This window comes from Etheostoma cragini, chromosome 23 (assembly GCF_013103735.1).
Source record: "Etheostoma cragini isolate CJK2018 chromosome 23, CSU_Ecrag_1.0, whole genome shotgun sequence".
In the NCBI taxonomy this organism is placed as follows: Eukaryota; Metazoa; Chordata; class Actinopteri; order Perciformes; family Percidae; genus Etheostoma; species Etheostoma cragini.
In genome coordinates this window covers 2,018,521-2,036,976 of record NC_048429.1, presented here as the reverse complement: position 1 = coordinate 2,036,976, position 18,456 = coordinate 2,018,521, and the positions used below count along the sequence as shown (strand labels likewise).

At 42.9% G+C, this 18,456-nt stretch overlaps 1 protein-coding gene across 26 annotated transcripts in view; it reads left to right on the top strand.

Moving 5' to 3' along the window:
* Positions 1–18,456, top strand: part of celf2 (cugbp, Elav-like family member 2) — a 208,795-nt gene that overhangs the window by 169,991 nt on the left and 20,348 nt on the right. For 14 of the 26 annotated variants that reach the window (XM_034863749.1, XM_034863747.1, XM_034863746.1 and 11 more), the window contains 2 exons: positions 905–984; positions 15,927–16,163. In XM_034863749.1, the coding sequence (XP_034719640.1) occupies positions 905–984; positions 15,927–16,163 (317 nt within the window). The remainder of the gene's footprint in view (positions 1–904; positions 985–15,926; positions 16,164–18,456) is intronic. The other 12 variants (XM_034863754.1, XM_034863757.1, XM_034863755.1 and 9 more) reach the window with 1 other exon arrangement.

The window sequence follows — 18,456 nt, the reverse complement described above, 5'->3', positions numbered from 1 at the left end:
CCCCCCCCCACCCCCACCCCACCCTACATCAACTACCAATTAACAACCAATAACTAACTCCACCAAAGCGCCTTCTGGCTGCGTCCAATCTTGATTGGCTAAAATCAGTGCCAGTCAAGGAGGAGGTCGAGCACACCTCCTCTCCATCCCCTCGTCTCTCTGTGGATTGAATTAATAGGATGTTCTATCTGGTTCCCGTCTTTCTCAAGCCCCTGCAGATATTTTGTCACGGCTTGCCCCCCCCCACCCCGCCGCCACATCTCTTTTCCGTTTTTTTCAAAAAGGAGAAAGAGGGCACCCAATCAGATGTACAACACAGGCCCGAGATTAATGCAAATCGGCCCCAATGTAAATTTGGACTGATTGACATTGCCGAGTTGTTGGGGAAACAGAGTGGTTGAATTCAGGTACGACTAATTTGGTCAGTGTGTAGGAGCGAGAGGAGAGAATAAGAGACAGTGACAGAAAGAGATAAAGGAGGATGAGGAAGAGGAGGAAGAGAAAGGCGGGAAAACAGCTAGTCCAAACCCCTCCCGACAGTGATTGTGGTTGTCTCAGATGTCCTGTGGTGGCTGTGGATGGGGGGTGGTGGTGGGATGGGGTCGAGGGGGGGGGGGGGGGGGGGGGGGGGGGTTGTGATTGTCATTACACTGTGCTTGTTTTTCGGCTGTTGTTTCCATGGCAACCGACAACCCTGTTGTCGGCCCGTGAGCTGTTCTCTGTATCAATCTGTTTTTTTTTTGTTTTTTTTATAACAACAACGTGTCCAACCCTTTTGTCTTGTTTTTGTTCTTTCTTGTCTTCCTCCTCCTGCCCCTCCCCCCCCCTCCCTCCCTCCGTCCCCCCCCCCTCCTCCTCCTCCAACCCTTCCACTGTCCCTCCATCCCTCCTCCCCTCCCTACAGGATGTGCGTTTGTCACGTTTTCCACCAGAGCTATGGCACAGAATGCAATCAAAGCCATGCACCAGTCTCAGACTATGGAGGTACTGTACTCTTGCCCTTTTCCTTCAACTCTCTCTCTTTTTCCTTTTCTCTCTTCTCTGTATCTTTAACTCCTTTTTCCTGAACATGCACTTGCAATTTATTCTAATGGGGTCTCATGTTTGATCCCCTCTGTGTCACCTGACTGTAAAAGTCACGCCTTACTCTCTGTTCGGGCCTTGCAACAATCTTTGTCCCACTATAAGCATGGCTCAAGTCAGAATGCTGTCAAATATATTGATGTAAGAGGCTTAAGATAGATTAAATGAGTGTCTTGCTTTTCATTGCTAAGAGCATTTTCAACAGCTTTTTTACACTCTAAGATAATACAATCAATCTAAATACTCACAGAATACTGTAAATTTGCCAATTTCAAGTTGTTTGGAAGACTTGCGTCAGATTAGTCTTGACATAAATGTGGAAAAGAGCAAAAAAACGAACATGCAGAACCATCATTTTCATAACAATAACTGTCAGCCCTTCAGTCGCCCTCTCATTCAAGCCAACACGCTTAACATATCAAAATAACACGCATTATCATCAAGTAGGAGTTCAACACTATATTAACTTATCAGTGCTTGGCCAGTTCTACAACTGTTCACAATAGGCAGTGGTCCTGTAATATGTTGAAATGATGATGAAATTGACGGAAATGTTTTGTGGTAGATGTACCAAAGTCCGTATTCAAGTCCGTTTCTGTTCAAACAGACCAAAATTCCCAAAATTGTCTCAAAAAGGTTTAAAATATCAACAACCAACAGCATTTACCGTCTTACACCCTTGATTCAGATGAGGAGAAACAAATGCACACACATAAACATTTGAGAAAGCATTCTCTTTTACGAGGGACAAACACAAAAAGTAGACCGAAGTAGCAGTAGTAGAATTACAAAATTTAGTAAATAAAATACATTACATATGATTCAGGCTGGTATCAACAAATGGTGTTTTTTTTTAGAAAATTGTTGTTGTTATATTACGGTATTTAGTCTCTACCTGCTTATATTACGACGTTGTGTTAGTTGCAAGAAAGTCCACGTTAACTCACGTATGTAAGAAACATACTTATTACTGATACTTATGTTAACGCAAACCATGATCTTTTCCTAAGTCCAACCAAGTAGTTTTGTTTCACTTCACTGCGTTAACCACATTTTTAACTCTAGTGTTTGGAATGAGAACGGGGGCCTTCCCATAAAAACTCATTGAATTTAAAGTATCTCCAGAATGGCTAATGACTGTGCCAAACATCTGTAATCCTGCGTGTCATGTGTTGCAAGTAGCAACGTGTAGCCGACACATGGCATCAGTGTGACTCGCTCAGTAGTGGAAGGAGTAAAAATGCAACCAGGGGCATTAGTCTGGGGGGAAAAGGGGACTGAGTACCCGGGGCCCTCATGTGAAGATAGCCCAAAAATATGCTAGAATGAATAGCTTTAGATGCGGAGAGGGGCCCATAGAAAATGCTTTTCCACAGGGCCCAGAATGTTGTCCTATGCCCCTGAATGCAACACAAAACTAAATATCAGGTCAGGACTTTTCTCTTTGTTTCTTTAAAAAAAAACGATACAGGAAGGGTTCATCGTATGAGTTTTTAGGCTCATGAATTGATGCCAGCGATGATACAGACTCTGCTTCTTCCCCATTTTCTAACTGGAACAAATTTTTGGCAAAGGCTCAAAATAGGTGAAAAAAAAAAAAAGCAACACCTCTGACAAACAGCCACAATGGGCAGGTGGTGTTACCGACCTCATGAGGTGCCGAGTGACCCCGGCGGCCCCATAATGGGGAACCAGCCTCAGCTCCTTTGTGTCTCCCCCCGGGTTCCGGGGGCGCCTTTGTCAACATTGTCAGGGCAGGGTGACGGGGGCTGTGATTGGCAGAGAATTACATGGTGTAAGAAGAGCACGAGTGCGTGTACGTGTGTGTGAAGAAAGTGGTAATCACAGGCTGCGTTAAAGAAAGGAGACGAGTGGCGTTCACCCCCATAGCCCTCTCATTAGACCTGATCATGATAATCATGGCTGCCATTGATGTGCTGTGACCCTGACATGGGGAAAACGCGTGCTTCTCCCTCCATCTGTCCGTGTACTGTGTGTGTGTCTCTGTGTGTGTGCGTGCGTGCGTTGAAAGTGGGGATTTTCTGTTCATGTTGTCACATTGCGAATATCAGCGAAGTCTCTGTGTTTATTTATGTGGCTGAGCAGCAGCAGTGTGTCTTTCTGAGTAGGAGTGACACACTCCTTCAACAGCGTTAGTATTAAGATAGAATTATCCTCACTATGCGCAGTCGTCCGCCACAATGGGTCTGGTAAACACTGCCAGGGTCCCCCCCCCCCCTCCCCTTGCTTTTATCCGTCGTACAGGAAAAAAAGCCTTAAGCCATAACGCAACCATATTGCACCGGACAATGGCAAAATACCTTGATTTCCATTTGAAAACAAGCTGTCTAGCCCCAGGCGAACCTAAATTGCCGCAGCCGTTTGTTAATGTTCCTCAGTTTTTGCAATTTAAAAGTAATTACTCTGGGTCCGTGCGATGGAAATGAGGCCTGGTAAATAGAGTTTGGTTATTGTCTTGGCTCTATTGCACCCCACTGTCTTAGATAGAGCAAGGTGGTGGGGGGGGGGGGGGGGAAGGGAGGCGGCCCGGGCTCTCCATTCCTTGATGGCCCTGTCACTGTCATATCCATTCTCATTACGGCGTGACATTCAGGTACACGCTGGCAAGCTCGGCGCGCGCACACACACATTTCACGCAAACACGCACGCTCGCTGAATGTCAGGCCGTAATGAGAGTGGATATGAGCGAGACAGGTAATTCACTATCGCACCTCTAAAGACACACAAGGAGAGAGGTGGGTTGGCTCCATTGTGTTGTGTTTATGCTGTATTTGTGTTTTACATTATTCACTCCCTTTATAAATACTCATTTAGCACATGGCTCCCCCTGTGCAGCGTTCTTTCGACACTGATTTCGGTTTCCGCCTTTCCTTTTTCCCCACATGACACTAGAGGCCCGCTCGCACATTATCCTGCCCTCGCAAACACACACATACACACCCCCCACCGTCGATGCACAAGCGTTCAAGCGCATGTAGACGAGAGCTTAAGTAGAGCATGAGAGACAACAGAGCAGTGCCTGTTTAAATAGAGAACAAGCACATCTGTCAGCTGTAGTAAAGTCCCACAGTGGAAAGAAAATATTAGATTACATTAATCAAGGCCAATGTTGAACAAGATGCCATAAAGCTGGATGATCATATATGAATTTTTAACCGAAGGTGTCTCAGTCAGTCTCACTTAAAGGAATAGCAATGTATGTACTGCTGTGGACGAAGCAGCAGCTAAATGTATTTTAGAGACTTAAAAAAAGAAATCTGAATATTTTCCCTGCATCACCTTGCTGTCAGACAGGCCTTTCCAACAGGGAACGGAAGCTTTTATATCCATATATACTCTCTCTTCAAAGCCACTAGAATCCTTTGACAAAAACAATGATTTTACCTTGATGAACGCGAGGAGGGGCTGGTCTGTTGCTGCCTGCATCGGTTGGTTTCTTTGTGTTATTGTGTGACTTTGGTGTTTTAAATGGAAAGTTGAGAGACCAATAAGCAAGAAGTTTCTTACACCAACTGTGATACTGTTGTCCATCACGAATGGTCTCGCAGTAGTCTCCATTTACTGCGTCCTATCACATTTGACAAAGGACTTATAAATGTAGGTGCATATACTGGTATATGGCACCGGTAACACTCAGCTAAAAGCAAAATGCTCCACAATCTGCATATGATTTTAAAATAATAAGAGACAGAAGAAACCAAAGTGCAGGGAAGACTTTAGACCATGCCTTAGGTCATCTGGGACGTTGTTCCAAGTACTTAATTGATCACTTTGTGTTTTTCTTTTACTCAGAATGTCTCTGTTTTTGGGACAATAGGTTAAAACAAAAGTGCCCAAAGAAGTCAGATTGGTGTGCGGACTCCTATAGTTAACAGAGCCTCGTGCGTTCCTTTTAGTGGCTGCAGCTCACATGCGTTGACATTTAAAGGCTATGTGAGTGGGAAATGAATGAGATGGGGAACGCTCACGGCACATAAACTCTTGAAAAGCTTTGAGAGATTGATTTTCAAGGTAAACGGACCGGAGCTTATAAGTTCAGTTTGCGTGCATGCGTCGGAGCATTTTGGGAGAGATGGGAAGTGATGTGTAATGCTCTCTTCACGGTTGTCTTGGAGAGTTGGCTTCAGGGAGCACAGTCAAGTTTGTTAGCTGAGTGAACTCCTGGTTAAGTCGATCACAAAGTCTCGAACTTCTGGCACGGAAAAAAAAGTTTCACTTTTTCTTTAATTTTTGTGGACGGTGAGAAAAGATCAAACCACAGCAGGAAGCAAATTATCCATGTGCAGTAATTAGAGCACATATGGATGCCATAATTGTGCTCATTGCTATGTCTGCAGTATCATTTGGAGAATACAGGTTGTCATGGCGTCAACCTACACTGACCCATCTGTCAATCATCTGACAGGTAAAAAGGGATGTCAGGACACCCAACACGTGTTTGGATTGGTTTAGAAGGGTAATTTTGGGGTGGGGGGGTTCAATCTAGACCCTATCCCCCATCAGTTTTTGTGTGTGAGTGACTGAAGGGAGCAACAATCTTTGGATTTGGTCTAGTATTAAGCAAGACTACTATGACCATCCTACAGGGCAAATGTGCATCTTTAAGTCCACTTAAAGGGCTTGTTTTGCTACTGACAGGCTCAGATTATTATTATATGTGTCTGAAAACATTACGGAAAGGATCCCTACAGATGTAGACCTTTTTAAAAACCTCTTTAAGACCTTTCTTTTTAACCAGAAACAACTCTGAGATTGCTATTGCTAAATCCACCAGACTCCATTTAAAAAAACAATACTTTTAGCCTGAATTGAGCTAACATATTTTCACTTATAAATCAGTAAACTATTTGTTTTATTTCAACCAAAACTAGAGTTGTGATGGTTGAAAAAGTGGAAAGATGACCCGAAACGGCTTTTCGTAGTTTTATTTTGTTTCAGTCGAATTTGAATAAAGTATATGTTACGATGTTAAATTTACCGTTTATTTACATGGAGTCTGGCAGCTTTACTGAATGCAGTTTTGCTGAAGTTTTTATGTTTAAACATTTTTTTTAAAAAGGATCTCACCCTTTAACAGATAGGTCGGCCTCCTAAGAAATCCTTTCCATAATGCTGTCAGACACAAAGCACTTTTGTGCATTAATGGACGGTGCACAATTGCCCCAAAACTTACATTGTAGTGTGTTTTGTTGACTGCCGACAGTAGCGGTCTTGGCTAATACTGGACAAATTTCAAAGATTATTGTTCCCATCAATCACGTAGATACATGAACATAGGAAAATAGGGTCCAGGTTGAAAAAAACTAAGTTACCATTAAAGGAGAATAGTAGCTCTGTTGTTTGTGGAGTGCTGTCAGTAGAGAGACAAATGAAACCAATTGGTGCTCTCTACACCTAGTTATCCTCCTGCTAGAGTTAGCACCCAACAAGCTTAAACAGGGAAAGTTTTAAACGTGTTTTTAGCCTCTAAACATGATCAAAATGGCATTACATGCCTACCCATGTGCACTGATTCCTTCCGAGGGAACACAGTCTGACTGCAGACGATGTGACAGAAAGGCCTAAAAGTTGTGTTAACCCATTTCCTGTTTTCCAGTGAAGTCCACACTAGTCCATTGTTGAACTCATACAATCCAATATTCCAAAATGCTTTTTTTCCACAAAAAAATGATTTGCCATTGTTAGGTCCTTAGTAATGACTAAGTAGAAACGGGCTGTAACCTGACCCCACAGTGGAGCCAGGAGAGCTACAAGAGCTCAAGAGCTATCACACATGTGGTCTCTTGAACTTTGGACCTACTGCAGCCGGCGCTCTGTCAGGTAACTAAGTTCAGTGCTAACTCTAGCATGGGGATAAAACGGTGTAGCACGGTGATAACACGGTGAAGCAGCACCGGTTGTTTTCGTTTTTCTCTCTACTGAGGGCACCCCACATTTCCAAGCAACAGAGCTACATGTTGAAATCGACAGGAATTCTCCTTTAAAAGGATTTATGAGGGACATTCAACCTGCTAAAGGATGAGAACACTGACATCCATATTCCAGTGCCTTCAATGCAAATCTCAATCCAAACTTTATGATAAACAGTATGCTGTAAGGATATGTACCCAGAAGTATGGCATTTTTGTGTGGAAGATTTGTCCAAAAGAATGGTAAGAAACGAGACAAATATATAACATTCAGAAAGGAGTGTTTTCCCTGTGGAAACGCGTCTTGCCGAGAAGGCTTCCTGTGAGACTTGGAGCGATTTATTTTCTTCGGATGTGAAAGTTGTGCAGCATGGGAGACAGTCTGCAGCTAATGGATCTCTCTCCATAAACACTATCAAAAATAATGTGATGCTCTACCACCAGCGTTGAGTTATAGACGAGTTATTTTGAAAATATCTGGATCCAGAGACCATTTAAGACAAAACGGTAGCCACTTTTTTACGACCACATATTTGTATTCTTATGTTATTAACACATTCTGGGTATTATTATGTGTAAACAATGTACGAGGGACTCGTGAAATTTGTTGGCGCCCATAGAGAGGTAGAGTCATCCTGTTGCTCCCTGCTGTTTCTGCTCAAAAGTGATCTATTCACAACAAATCGGATGGTTTACTACATTTGTGTTGTACACGACATGAGGTGTAATTGCACCGAGCGGCAGGGTTTTCACAGACGCCCATCAGCGACAAATACCTAGAAACATTAGCTGGCTCGTCAGATATTAATAAACGTTCATGGGTCGTGAGAACATAACTTGGTTCCTTAGAGGAGACTTTGTGGCTAAAGTTAAATTACGTCTTGATACATTGTTATCTAAAATTGTATAAACCCAGTAAACACAGTCCTAGTTTAAAATCAACTGGGTTTTTAAGCTTAGGAGATTTGTCTCAAATTCTTTCTCTCTTGCCTTTTCAAGGTGCCTGGCCACACGTATTTCATTACTTCGTGCCAATGTCTGAAGTTCTACCATGGACTCTGTGACACGTTTTATGGAAAAAGTGCCTTAGTTACCTTGTTTCAAGCCATTCTAGCGTGGTATAGAGAGCCTGCAGGAAGACTCAGCTCCATTTGTGCCAGTTCTCATTAATACTCAACAAGCTAAGCTGCTTGACTCTGATTGGCTAAAAGCTAGCCAATGAGAGCCTGGCTATCAGCATCCTTTACCCAGCTCATGAATACTGAGTTACCAGTTGTTATGATTGGCCTGATTTCTCCTCTTATTTCTTGTCAGTGGCTAGAGCTGACAGAGGAGGTAGCAGTTCATTTTCACATTCACCCCATCACACATAAGGACCTGACATATAAAAAAAAAAAAAAAAAGCAAGTAAAAACAGTTTTGTGTGGCAGGGCACCTTTAAAGTTATAACACTGAAGATTCAGGGTTCCGGTTCACTTATGAACAATGAAAGCTATACATCCTCTAGTCTTGCATTGCCAGACCCTTCCTCCACAGCTTGTCCACGCAGCATTTCGGTATAGGAAAATAAAACATACTCTGGTTTGTTGGCATTTCTTTAAGCCAATCACAGCCATCTTGTGCCGGACGGAGCCCCGGTGCCGCTGCAAAAAAGCCTCAGGAAGAGAACTGGTTTTGGGGGATCATGTTTATGTTCAAAAGTTGTTTTAGTCATGTGAGAGAAAACTCTGATTGGACAGATAGTCTTGCTAGTTGTCTGGACTCACCCTGCAGAGATCTGAGGAGTTGTTAACTATACTCCTCAGAAATCCACTGGAGTTTAAAATCCCAACACAAAGTTAGCTGAAGGTAACGGGACCTCCGGCCGACAATTAGGGACATCGGGCAGAATTTCCGGCGGCCCCTGAACAATCCCGGAAAAGAAGCGTAGTTAGTGTTATTGTCTGAATGTCCATGACTTCTAATTTGTGGTTGTCAAGTTTTATGAGGCTGTGATTATCCTAGATATTATCCTAAAAATTGTCTCACTACTATGGAACGGCTAGTTTGGGGACTTACATCATCACGCATGAATACAACTGGGCTCATTACATCCACAAGAGTCCCAGCTTTCCAGTCAATTTATGCCGTTCCAGGACTGTTTAGGGACCCCAGTATGCAAAAATATTCATATACACAATTTTAGAAGAGGCAAAAATAACACATTTGAGCATGAGAATAACTGCATTGGATACACATAAAGTGGGCATGTCTGTAAATGGAGAACTCTAAGCACCCCATGAGCCCATTTCTTTCAATTATCTTGAGGCGAGAGGTCAAGGGACCCATTTGAAAAATGCCATGCCAGTTTTTCTCTCGCCCAATATTAACTTTGGCGCCTTATTAAGCCCCTTCCCAATTTTCTCAAATGATACAAATATCGTCACTCTTGCTTTAGTAGTTGTATTTCAGAAAGACAGCCGCAGAGCGACTGGTGTGTCTTTACGTTGCAGCCAAAGTCATGTTGATTTTATAAAGATGTTTGCCAATAAGTGGACTTTTTCCATTATTCCATGAGCAACTGCATTGTGACATCATTTAGCACTCGTGATGTAGCTTTCCGCACAACAGCAGGACACAGTCAAATTAGCCCCTGTGATAGTTTAAACTGATTTACTAAGAAATGCACATAGGCACATGTTCGACGATCCGGATCAGCGCTAACCTCTGTGACACATAGTCCCGCGTCTGTTTTACAAATTAAAAACATCCCTTGTTTGGCCAGTTGAATGTTTTCAAGGAGAAGCAGCAGCAGTAAGAAATGTCAGGCTAGCATTAGCAATAACTTAATACAATAGAGGCAATGAAGGCAATTTAGATCCAGCACAGGAATGGCATACTTCACCATCAACAATGAAGACAATACAGAGAACTAATTACAGAATGTAAATAATGCCAAAAATGGGGTTTGATTTCATGAAAATATTCAAACTTTAAGAAGCATGTAATGATTAGATTTTTCTGTGAAATCTCAACACATTCTCACTCCCATCTCGTTAAATACTGATGCTTGATCAGGTTCCTGTGGCGTTGTTATTGGAAGAGTTGTTAAGGAGACCTTTAGCGTCATGTGGTTGGGACTATTGGCGTCCCTTTTTGAACCCCGCTCTCCTGGGTGAAAGTCCTGTGTCTGAGCCCTCCACCACCCCCCAACCAACCTCCCAATGAGGAATTTCCCCCTTACATACAAACTACTCGCTAAACCCCGTCTACCTGCTGCTTTCCCCAGTACGTTCTACACATACACACACACACACACGTACACACACACACACACGTACAGACACACACACACGGAAGGGCGCCTTTCTTGTCGCATCAGACACTGACAGCCACTGTCCAGACGTCCATATTTTACGCGTTCGGAGTGAGAACGGGTTGGAAATCTTTAATCTTAAATTAGGGCTGTCCCATCGTAGTCGATTAGTCGACTAATCTGTGGTTTCTCTATTAGTCAACTAAGATTTCTTTAGTTGATAAGCTATTTTTTATGCTCATTAATGCTTAATTACTCATTTGCAAGATTGTTTTTTGTCGAGGACAGCCATATTTTAAATCACGTAATTTGTGACTACATGGTTTTCCCCAAACAGGGATGTTTTTTCATCCCGCTAATGGCTGAATATCACTAAAGTCACACAGTGTTTGATAAATGAAAGTTCAAGCTGCCACTAATCTATAATGAATTATTAAAAAAAAAAAATCCCCCTAAGGTGAAATCAATTATGTTTTGTTTCAACAGATGGCATAAGCTGGCAATTTCCCTCCGCCGGTTTTAATCACCTAAGGGCAATAGTGGACCATCCAACCAATCGCCTGAGAAACTTTAAAGTGCAGCTCCAGTTCTTTAGGGAGAACTGGTAGCACCGAGCATAGAGACCCCTCTGCCCCTCTCCCAGGGCAGGATTCTTATTCTGGGCTGTGTCCCCAGACCACCCCCCCCCCCCCCCCCCCCCCCCCCCCCCCCCCCCCCCCCCCCCCCCCCCCCCCCCCCCCCCACCCACCCCCCAACAGCTCGCTGGGTGTCAGCTGGAGTAATGAGATATTTAGCAGAGAGGTATAGGGAGCTCCTGTCTCAAGGGGAATCGACTGCAGCGGCAAGGCCCCAGACTGACACTCTCCCTCCGAATGCAATTCTCCCCATCGCCTCCTCTCTTTTTATCTGTCAGCGGTCAGAATAAAGAGGGAAAATGACTGGTGGAGAGATGCAGTAAATATGGCCCGGCCGCCGTCAGACAGGAGACATGCTCATTCAGCTGATAAAGTCGAGCCTTAGCCCACAGAAGAGGGGTTGCCTGGTCACACACATGGAAACACGCATACACGGACCGTTCTCACTCCCAACTCATAAAATTTGCATGCTTGGTCAGTGGCTCACAACGACGCTAAAATTCCCCTTTTTTAGCGTCTGAGTGGAACGCACCGGGCATAGCAGCAGCTTGATCGCCGAGCTGTAAGATGGCGTAGTATTAAGAGCAACAGTGGTAGCAATAGTAGGAAAAATATCTGTGTAAGGGGATTGCTTGGAGAGGTGGATGGGTCAAACAACACAAGACTTTCACCACCGGGGTTGGTGTCCCCACCCACAATCTTTTCCTAAACAGTCCTGTTCTTACTCCGCGTGTCAGCTAAACGTACGTCCTGACCCAGAGCGTCAAAAAGTGATGCCAAGATTTACGACCAAGCGCATCTAAACATGACCCCGAAGGGTTAGACGCGAGTCCCGAGAGTGTCGAAAAGGGACGCCAGTAGTCCCGACCCGGAACGTCAAAGAGTCCCGCTAAGCGTGCCGACCAACCACGTCTAAATATGACACTAAAGGGGTCTTTTTGCGTCAGTAACAAACACCAGAGGTGCCTGACCAAGCGTCGCTTTTTGACCCGACGTAACCCCACCCACGACTTGTGGTGCCACATTGTTTTGCCACATGTCAGTAAGAGATACATCCTGACCCAGGGCGTCAACAAAGAGACGCCAAGAGTCCCCACCAATTTAAATATGATGCACAAGGGCTGGACACGAGTCAAGAGCATGTCAAATAGTGACACCAAGGATTGTGACCCAGAGCATCTAGGAATGACCCCAGAGCTCCAACCAAAATCTAAATATATACACTGTACATATGTTGCTATTTGAGGCAATGGGAGTGAGAATGTGTTGTATTCAAGCATTTAGCTACATTGTATAGACATTAGGTGTAAGTTTAGTGTCAGATGTTGACTAGCTTGGCTGCCTTACAAACGTGCATTGACTGAATTCTGAGTAGTTCTGATGTCAACTTACCGGATCCTGTGTTTGCTTAGTATTTATAGTTTTTATGTACAGGGGTATATTGCGTTTTAACCTCACGTAGATTGCTGTGTTACATTTTATTATTTTCCGGATGAGTTAAGGTTCTCAGAAATGGCATTATTTGCCATGTGAACGGTACTATACATGTTCAAGGGCACTTCATGAAGGAAAAATATGGCACTGCTGTGAATTGCAGCAGCACTAAAACATATTTTAACCACCTAAAAAAGACTCTCATTTTAACTGAAGCTGTTATATCCATCTCTGCTCCCTTCTAAGATACCCCACTCAAAAAAAAAAAAAAACTCCTGTGTTCTGCGTGGTAACAGGAGTCTGGTGGCTGGGGTGCACTGGTGGCTCACCTGCTTAACCGTGCGCCCCACATACTAAGACCCAGTCCTCAAACACAGTGGCCCGGGTCTGATTCTGAACCTTTTTACTTGCCATCTGCCTCTCTCTCTCCCTCTTCCCTGTCTTCAGGTGTCCTATCCAATAGAGGCCAAAAAAGCCCCAAAACATTGAGATAAAGCAATGGAAATATTTCTAAATATAGCGTACAGATACTTCTTTATTTTTTTTAGGTGGTCGTGTTTTTAGGTGGATAAACTATGTCTACTGTAGCTAATACACTGAAGTAACTCACACAAACTATCCCTTTGATTCTCAATTTGACGGAATTGACCTTGCCAGTGTGATAGTGATCCACAGTCTTTTGTACAAAAACCACCATTCATTTGACTTTGACCACATACATGTAGCTGTACAGACGCATTCACCCACACACACTCGGTTACACACACTTGACACATATCTCCGCTCTGACTGAGCAGAGTAGCCGAATCCCCGCTCTCCCCCGCCGAGTGCGGATCGTGCCTCAAACTAAAAGTTTCAATCAAAAGGTTTTGTAATTCTCCCGTGGCCCACTGCCTTTGTTTCGAAGCGGATTTGCCCCGTAGTTAGGCTTTGATTGCGGTGTGTGAGTACTGGTGTGGTATGATAGATCACAAGTTTCCGTTTCAGCTTCGCTGTGTTCCAGTCGTCGCTGCAACTTTCATCAGGAGCGTTGTCTTGTTTTTTCTCTCCTTCTCCACGTGTGACAGTTCACTCACACACACACACACACACACACACAAAATTACACTCACACAGACAGACACACACACTCCTGCTCTGAGGAATTGGAATTTCGGACAATTAGATACACTTCTTTTGATTGTCCGAATCTCAAGATCTTCCTCTGGCCTTCTCAACCTCTCTCTCTGTCTTTTAACTCTCTCTCTCTCTCTCTCTATCTCTCTCTCTCTCTCTCTCTCTCTCTCTCTCTCTCTCTCTCTCTCTCTCTTACACACACTGCTAATTCACACATATACACACACACATCAAGTCTCTCTTCATATGAGATGATGAAATAGTTGGAAAACTCAGGAAATCTGTTTCTGGTGAAACCGTTCTGGACTCAAAGATAACTGAGCCCTTGTGGGGGGGAAAGAAGAAAGCCCAATGGCTTTGGAGTCAACTTTCCTGTGTGACTCTGTGTGTGTGTGTGTGTGTGTGTGTGTGTGTGTGTGTGTGTGTGTGTGTGTGTGTGTGTGTGTGTGTGTGTGTGTGTGTGTGTGTGTGTGTGTGTGTGTGTGTGAGTGTGTGGGTGGGTGTGTGTGTGTGTGTGTGTGTGGGTGTGTGTGGGTGTGTGTGTGTGTGCGTGTGCGTGTGTGTGTTGATTGGTCTTCTGTGGTTCTGGTGTCCCTCATCATAAGAACTTTCATTTGTGTGCTTTTGCCTAATTATCTTTTGTCTTCTCTTCTTTTCTCTTCCACATTTTCTTTGCTTGTCTTTTTCTTTTTTCTCCCTCTTTCCTCATCCTCTTCTCTCCTCTTCCATCTGTTCTCTGCTCTTCTTCCTCTTTCTCCTAATGTCTAATTTTCTCTTCTCTCCCTTTTTCTCCTGTCCTCTCTTTTATCCTACCCCTCTCTTATATCTTTTATCCTCTCTTGTCCCCTCTTCTTCCCTCTCCTGTTATGTGTCTTCTTTTTTTATTCTTGGCTCTTCTCTTCATTCCCTTTTTTCAAGTGTGCTCCTCTTCTTTCTTTCTTTTTTCTTTTTCCTTCTCTCCTGTCTTGTCCCCTCTGCTTTTTCCTCTTCTCCATTTATCCTCTCATCTTCTTTTGTTTTCATCTCCACTTCCTCCTTTTCTCCCCCATTTTACTTTTTTCTTTTCTGTCCTGTTATGTCTCCCCTCTTTTCTCCTCTCTTCCGCTGTTCCCTTCATTCCCTTTTTTCATATTTCCTCAACTTCTTTCTAAATTTTTTCCTTTCTTCCTCCGCTTCTTCCTCTTCACTGCTCCTCTCCCCAGTTCTCCTCTCTTCGTTCCCTTTTTTTTCCAATTTGCTCCTCTTCTTTCTTTCTTTCTTTAATTCTTTCTTTCTTTCTTTCTTCTCTTCTATCTGTTTTCTCCTCTTCTGTATGCATGTGTGAGTGAGAGTTTAAGAGTTTAGTGAATAAGCTGATTTTGAGTCTATAGGTTAGGGCTGCAATTAATCACAACATGGACTAGTGCAATATCCACCTCGCCGGGGGGGCAGTATTTGTAAAAGGCAAAATATGTGTCATACTTTTCTAAATGAAGTATTGTGGTACTTCAGATACGTCCCGGATCAGATTAAAGAAAACACAACACAAAAATCACACTATAATCAAAATGAAAATGAGAATAATGAGGCAAAAATGAGCATTCTCTCTAATACAGCAAATCACATCCCAATCTCAGGATTAGGTAAAAAAATAATCACAATTAGATATTTTTTCTCGTGTCACACTTTACACGACGGTATCTACATAAAAGTGACATGACACTGTCATGAACGTGTCATAAAACATTATGAACGAGTCATTAACGTTTATGACATAACGATTCTTTCGGTAAGTGTTGTTTAGTTTTAGTTACATACAACGTTCTTTGCAGGTAAAATTAATGATCAGTTGTATTGAATTTTGAGCGTATTATATAATTTCATAACGTTTGGAAATCTTGTTTAAATGATTTCAAAACCAGTAACCAGTCGGTGATGCATTCAGCATCCTCTAATCTGGACTATTAGTCCAAATAATTCATAATTCAGATTTTTTTACCTAAAAAATGAGGTATAATTTCATATGAATTAGGTTTATTGAACGTAAATGGGGAAAAAAGCATTTGACAAAAACATTTTAAAAAGTGTCAAAAGCACAGAAGAAATGGTAACACTTGAACTACTCAAAGTTATCTACATAAGAGTGACATGACACTGTCGTAAACACATGCACCATAACGCGTCATGACAAAACCAAACGACGGAAGCATTATGTCATAATGTTTTATGACACGGTCATGACGGTGTCACGTCACTCTTATCTAGATACCTTTGAGTAAAGTGGAACCAAATAAAGTGCCAAAACCTGCTGGATAAGCGCCAGAGAAATTTCATTTTCAATGTGACCCAGAAGGGCAACAAGTTACTGGTGGGCAACACAATCAAAAATCAAAGTCGTCCTTTCTGCCCTTCTCATCATTTCGTTTCCCTTCTCTCCCTCTCCCCCTCCCGCAGGGCTGCTCCTCCCCCATCGTGGTGAAGTTTGCCGACACGCAGAAGGACAAGGAGCAGCGGCGTCTGCAGCAGCAGCTGGCGCAGCAGATGCAGCAGCTCAACAGCGCCACCACCTGGGGCAGCCTGACGGGCCTGGGCGGCCTCACCCCGCAGTATCTGGCTGTAAGGAGAGCCGCCACGTCACCCACCATCACCTCCTCCACCCCTTACTACAGCCCCATGGCCAACGCCGCCGCAGTCAGTGCCCCAATCGCAAACTCTCCGACCTGAAAAACACCCAAATACTCACTACACACTGGCCTCCTGTCTCTTCTCTTCTCTTCTTCTTTTTTGTTCCGTGATTCCTCTCCTCCATCCTTTGTTTCTTGGAAGGAAATGAGGTCTCTGAACAGGGTTTGAAGCTGCTAGAAGCCCATAATATATGTTTTTAATGATGAGTGATAGGAACAACACTCTTCGAAATTAGTCCAGTAGTAAGCATGAATGCTGTAACCGGGAGCCACAGACCGGCCTGGAAGGTAACCCTAAGGGGCAAATGTGCATCGTCAGTTACGTCCACTAAAAGTTTTGTTTTGCCGCTGACAGCCTCAGATTAATATTCTAAGTTTCTGACATTATGGAAGGAATCCCAACACAGATCCACCTTTTTTAAACCTACTTGAGACCTTTTAGTTTAACCAGAAACAGCGTTGAAGTACTTGGGCTAAACCCACCAGACTCCATTTCAGAAAGCAATACTTTTAGTGTGTACAGATCCAACATAATTTTACATGTAAATAGGTAAACTATGTGTTTATATCAACCCGAACTACAGTTGTGATGGTTGGAAAGGTGGAAAGACTACCAAAAATGGCTCCTTTTAGTTTTATTTTGTGTCTATGAACTTTGAATTAAGTGTATTTCACAATGCTAAGATGACTATTATTTACATGGAGTCTGGTGACTTTGACGCAATTTTGCAGATGTTTTTATGGTACAAAAAGGGATTAGCCTTTATAAGAAATTTGGACCTTTTTAAAAACACTTAGAATATTAATCTTAATAGCCTGTCAGGGGCCAAATGACCACCACTGTGAACGTAAATAAAAACTTTACAATTGCATTATCAGCTTATAACGTAGCTTGCTACAACAAAACCGAAAATGTCTTTTTAGATCAGGAAAAAAGTGACATTCACGTGGTTTTCCATGGATAGAAACAATGGAAACAACAGTAGAAAGTGAGTCCTGTTCCAATATATTCACTAATTGTGGTGAATTCTTTGGACTTTTGTGGGATTAAACAACAACAAAAAAGGTGTCTGGCTAGGGGGACAGTGTGAAACCCCTGGGAGCCCACTGATCCCCAATTTGCGAAATCCTCCAGTGGAGGCTCGGCTGCACAGCATCTGAGACCTTCATCGGTTGATTTGTTTGATTGGGGGATTTTGTAGGATCTTTTGTGTTTTTAAAGTAGGGTTCAGAAACCTCATTCTCTCCCTCGTGTCTCTGCGGCCCTTTTTCAGAGCCTCATACTCAGGACCCGTCCTGTGAAATGTCTCGCCACTAACCCTTGACTCATTACACTTCAGTTTCTAAATTAACCTTTAAGAGTAATTTAATTTTTCTTTTCTTGCACCCTATTTTCCATATGTTTTTTGTGTGTAACACTGTAACCGGGAGCCACAGACCGGCCTGCAATGTAACCTTAAGGGGCAAATGTGCATCGTCAATTATGTCCACTTAAAGTGCTTTTTTTGCCACTGACAGGCTCAGATTAATATTTTTAAGTTTCTGACCTTGTTGAAAGGATCCCAACAGAGATCTGCCTTTTTAAAACCTCTTTGAGACCTTTCTGTTTAACCAGTGGCAACAGGTTAAACTGGAAAAGTGAAAGGATGACCCAAAATTGACTTTAAATGAAGTGTATTTTCCAACGCTAAAATAACTGTTTATTCACATGGAGTCCCGTGGATTTAGTGGACACAATTTTGCGGATGTTTTCACGTTTAAAAAAAGAGGATCTTGCTCTTTAACAGACAGGTCGACCTCATTAGAAATCCTTTCCTAAATGTGGTCAGACACTTTGAATATTAATCTAAGTGGCAAAACGAGCACTTTTGTGAACCTGCCCATTTTCACCATTAACTTACATTGTAGCTTGTCTCTCTTAATACTGGACAGATGTCAAAGATTGTTGTTCCCATCAGTCACTTAGACACAAAACCATAGGAAAACAGGGTCCAGGTTGGGTCCAAAAACTGTAGTCCCCCTTTAAAAAACAAGTCTCAGAAAGTCTGGTGATTTGATTCTCAATTAGTTTGATCGTTAAGTGCAATTAACACCTGTCTTTTAAAAGGAGGGGAAACAGCAACCAAGGCTAACATCCAGCTTTTAATAGATATTGACTTTTATGTATTTTTAGTTTTTCTTCAGTTTCTTTTCTTCAGTTCTTTAGTTTTGTGAATCGGGCTCCCAGATTTTCCTCCATTTTCAACCCTCTATTTCATACTTTTTTTGAAAAGATCAAGCTCTATTTCTAGTGGTGGGGG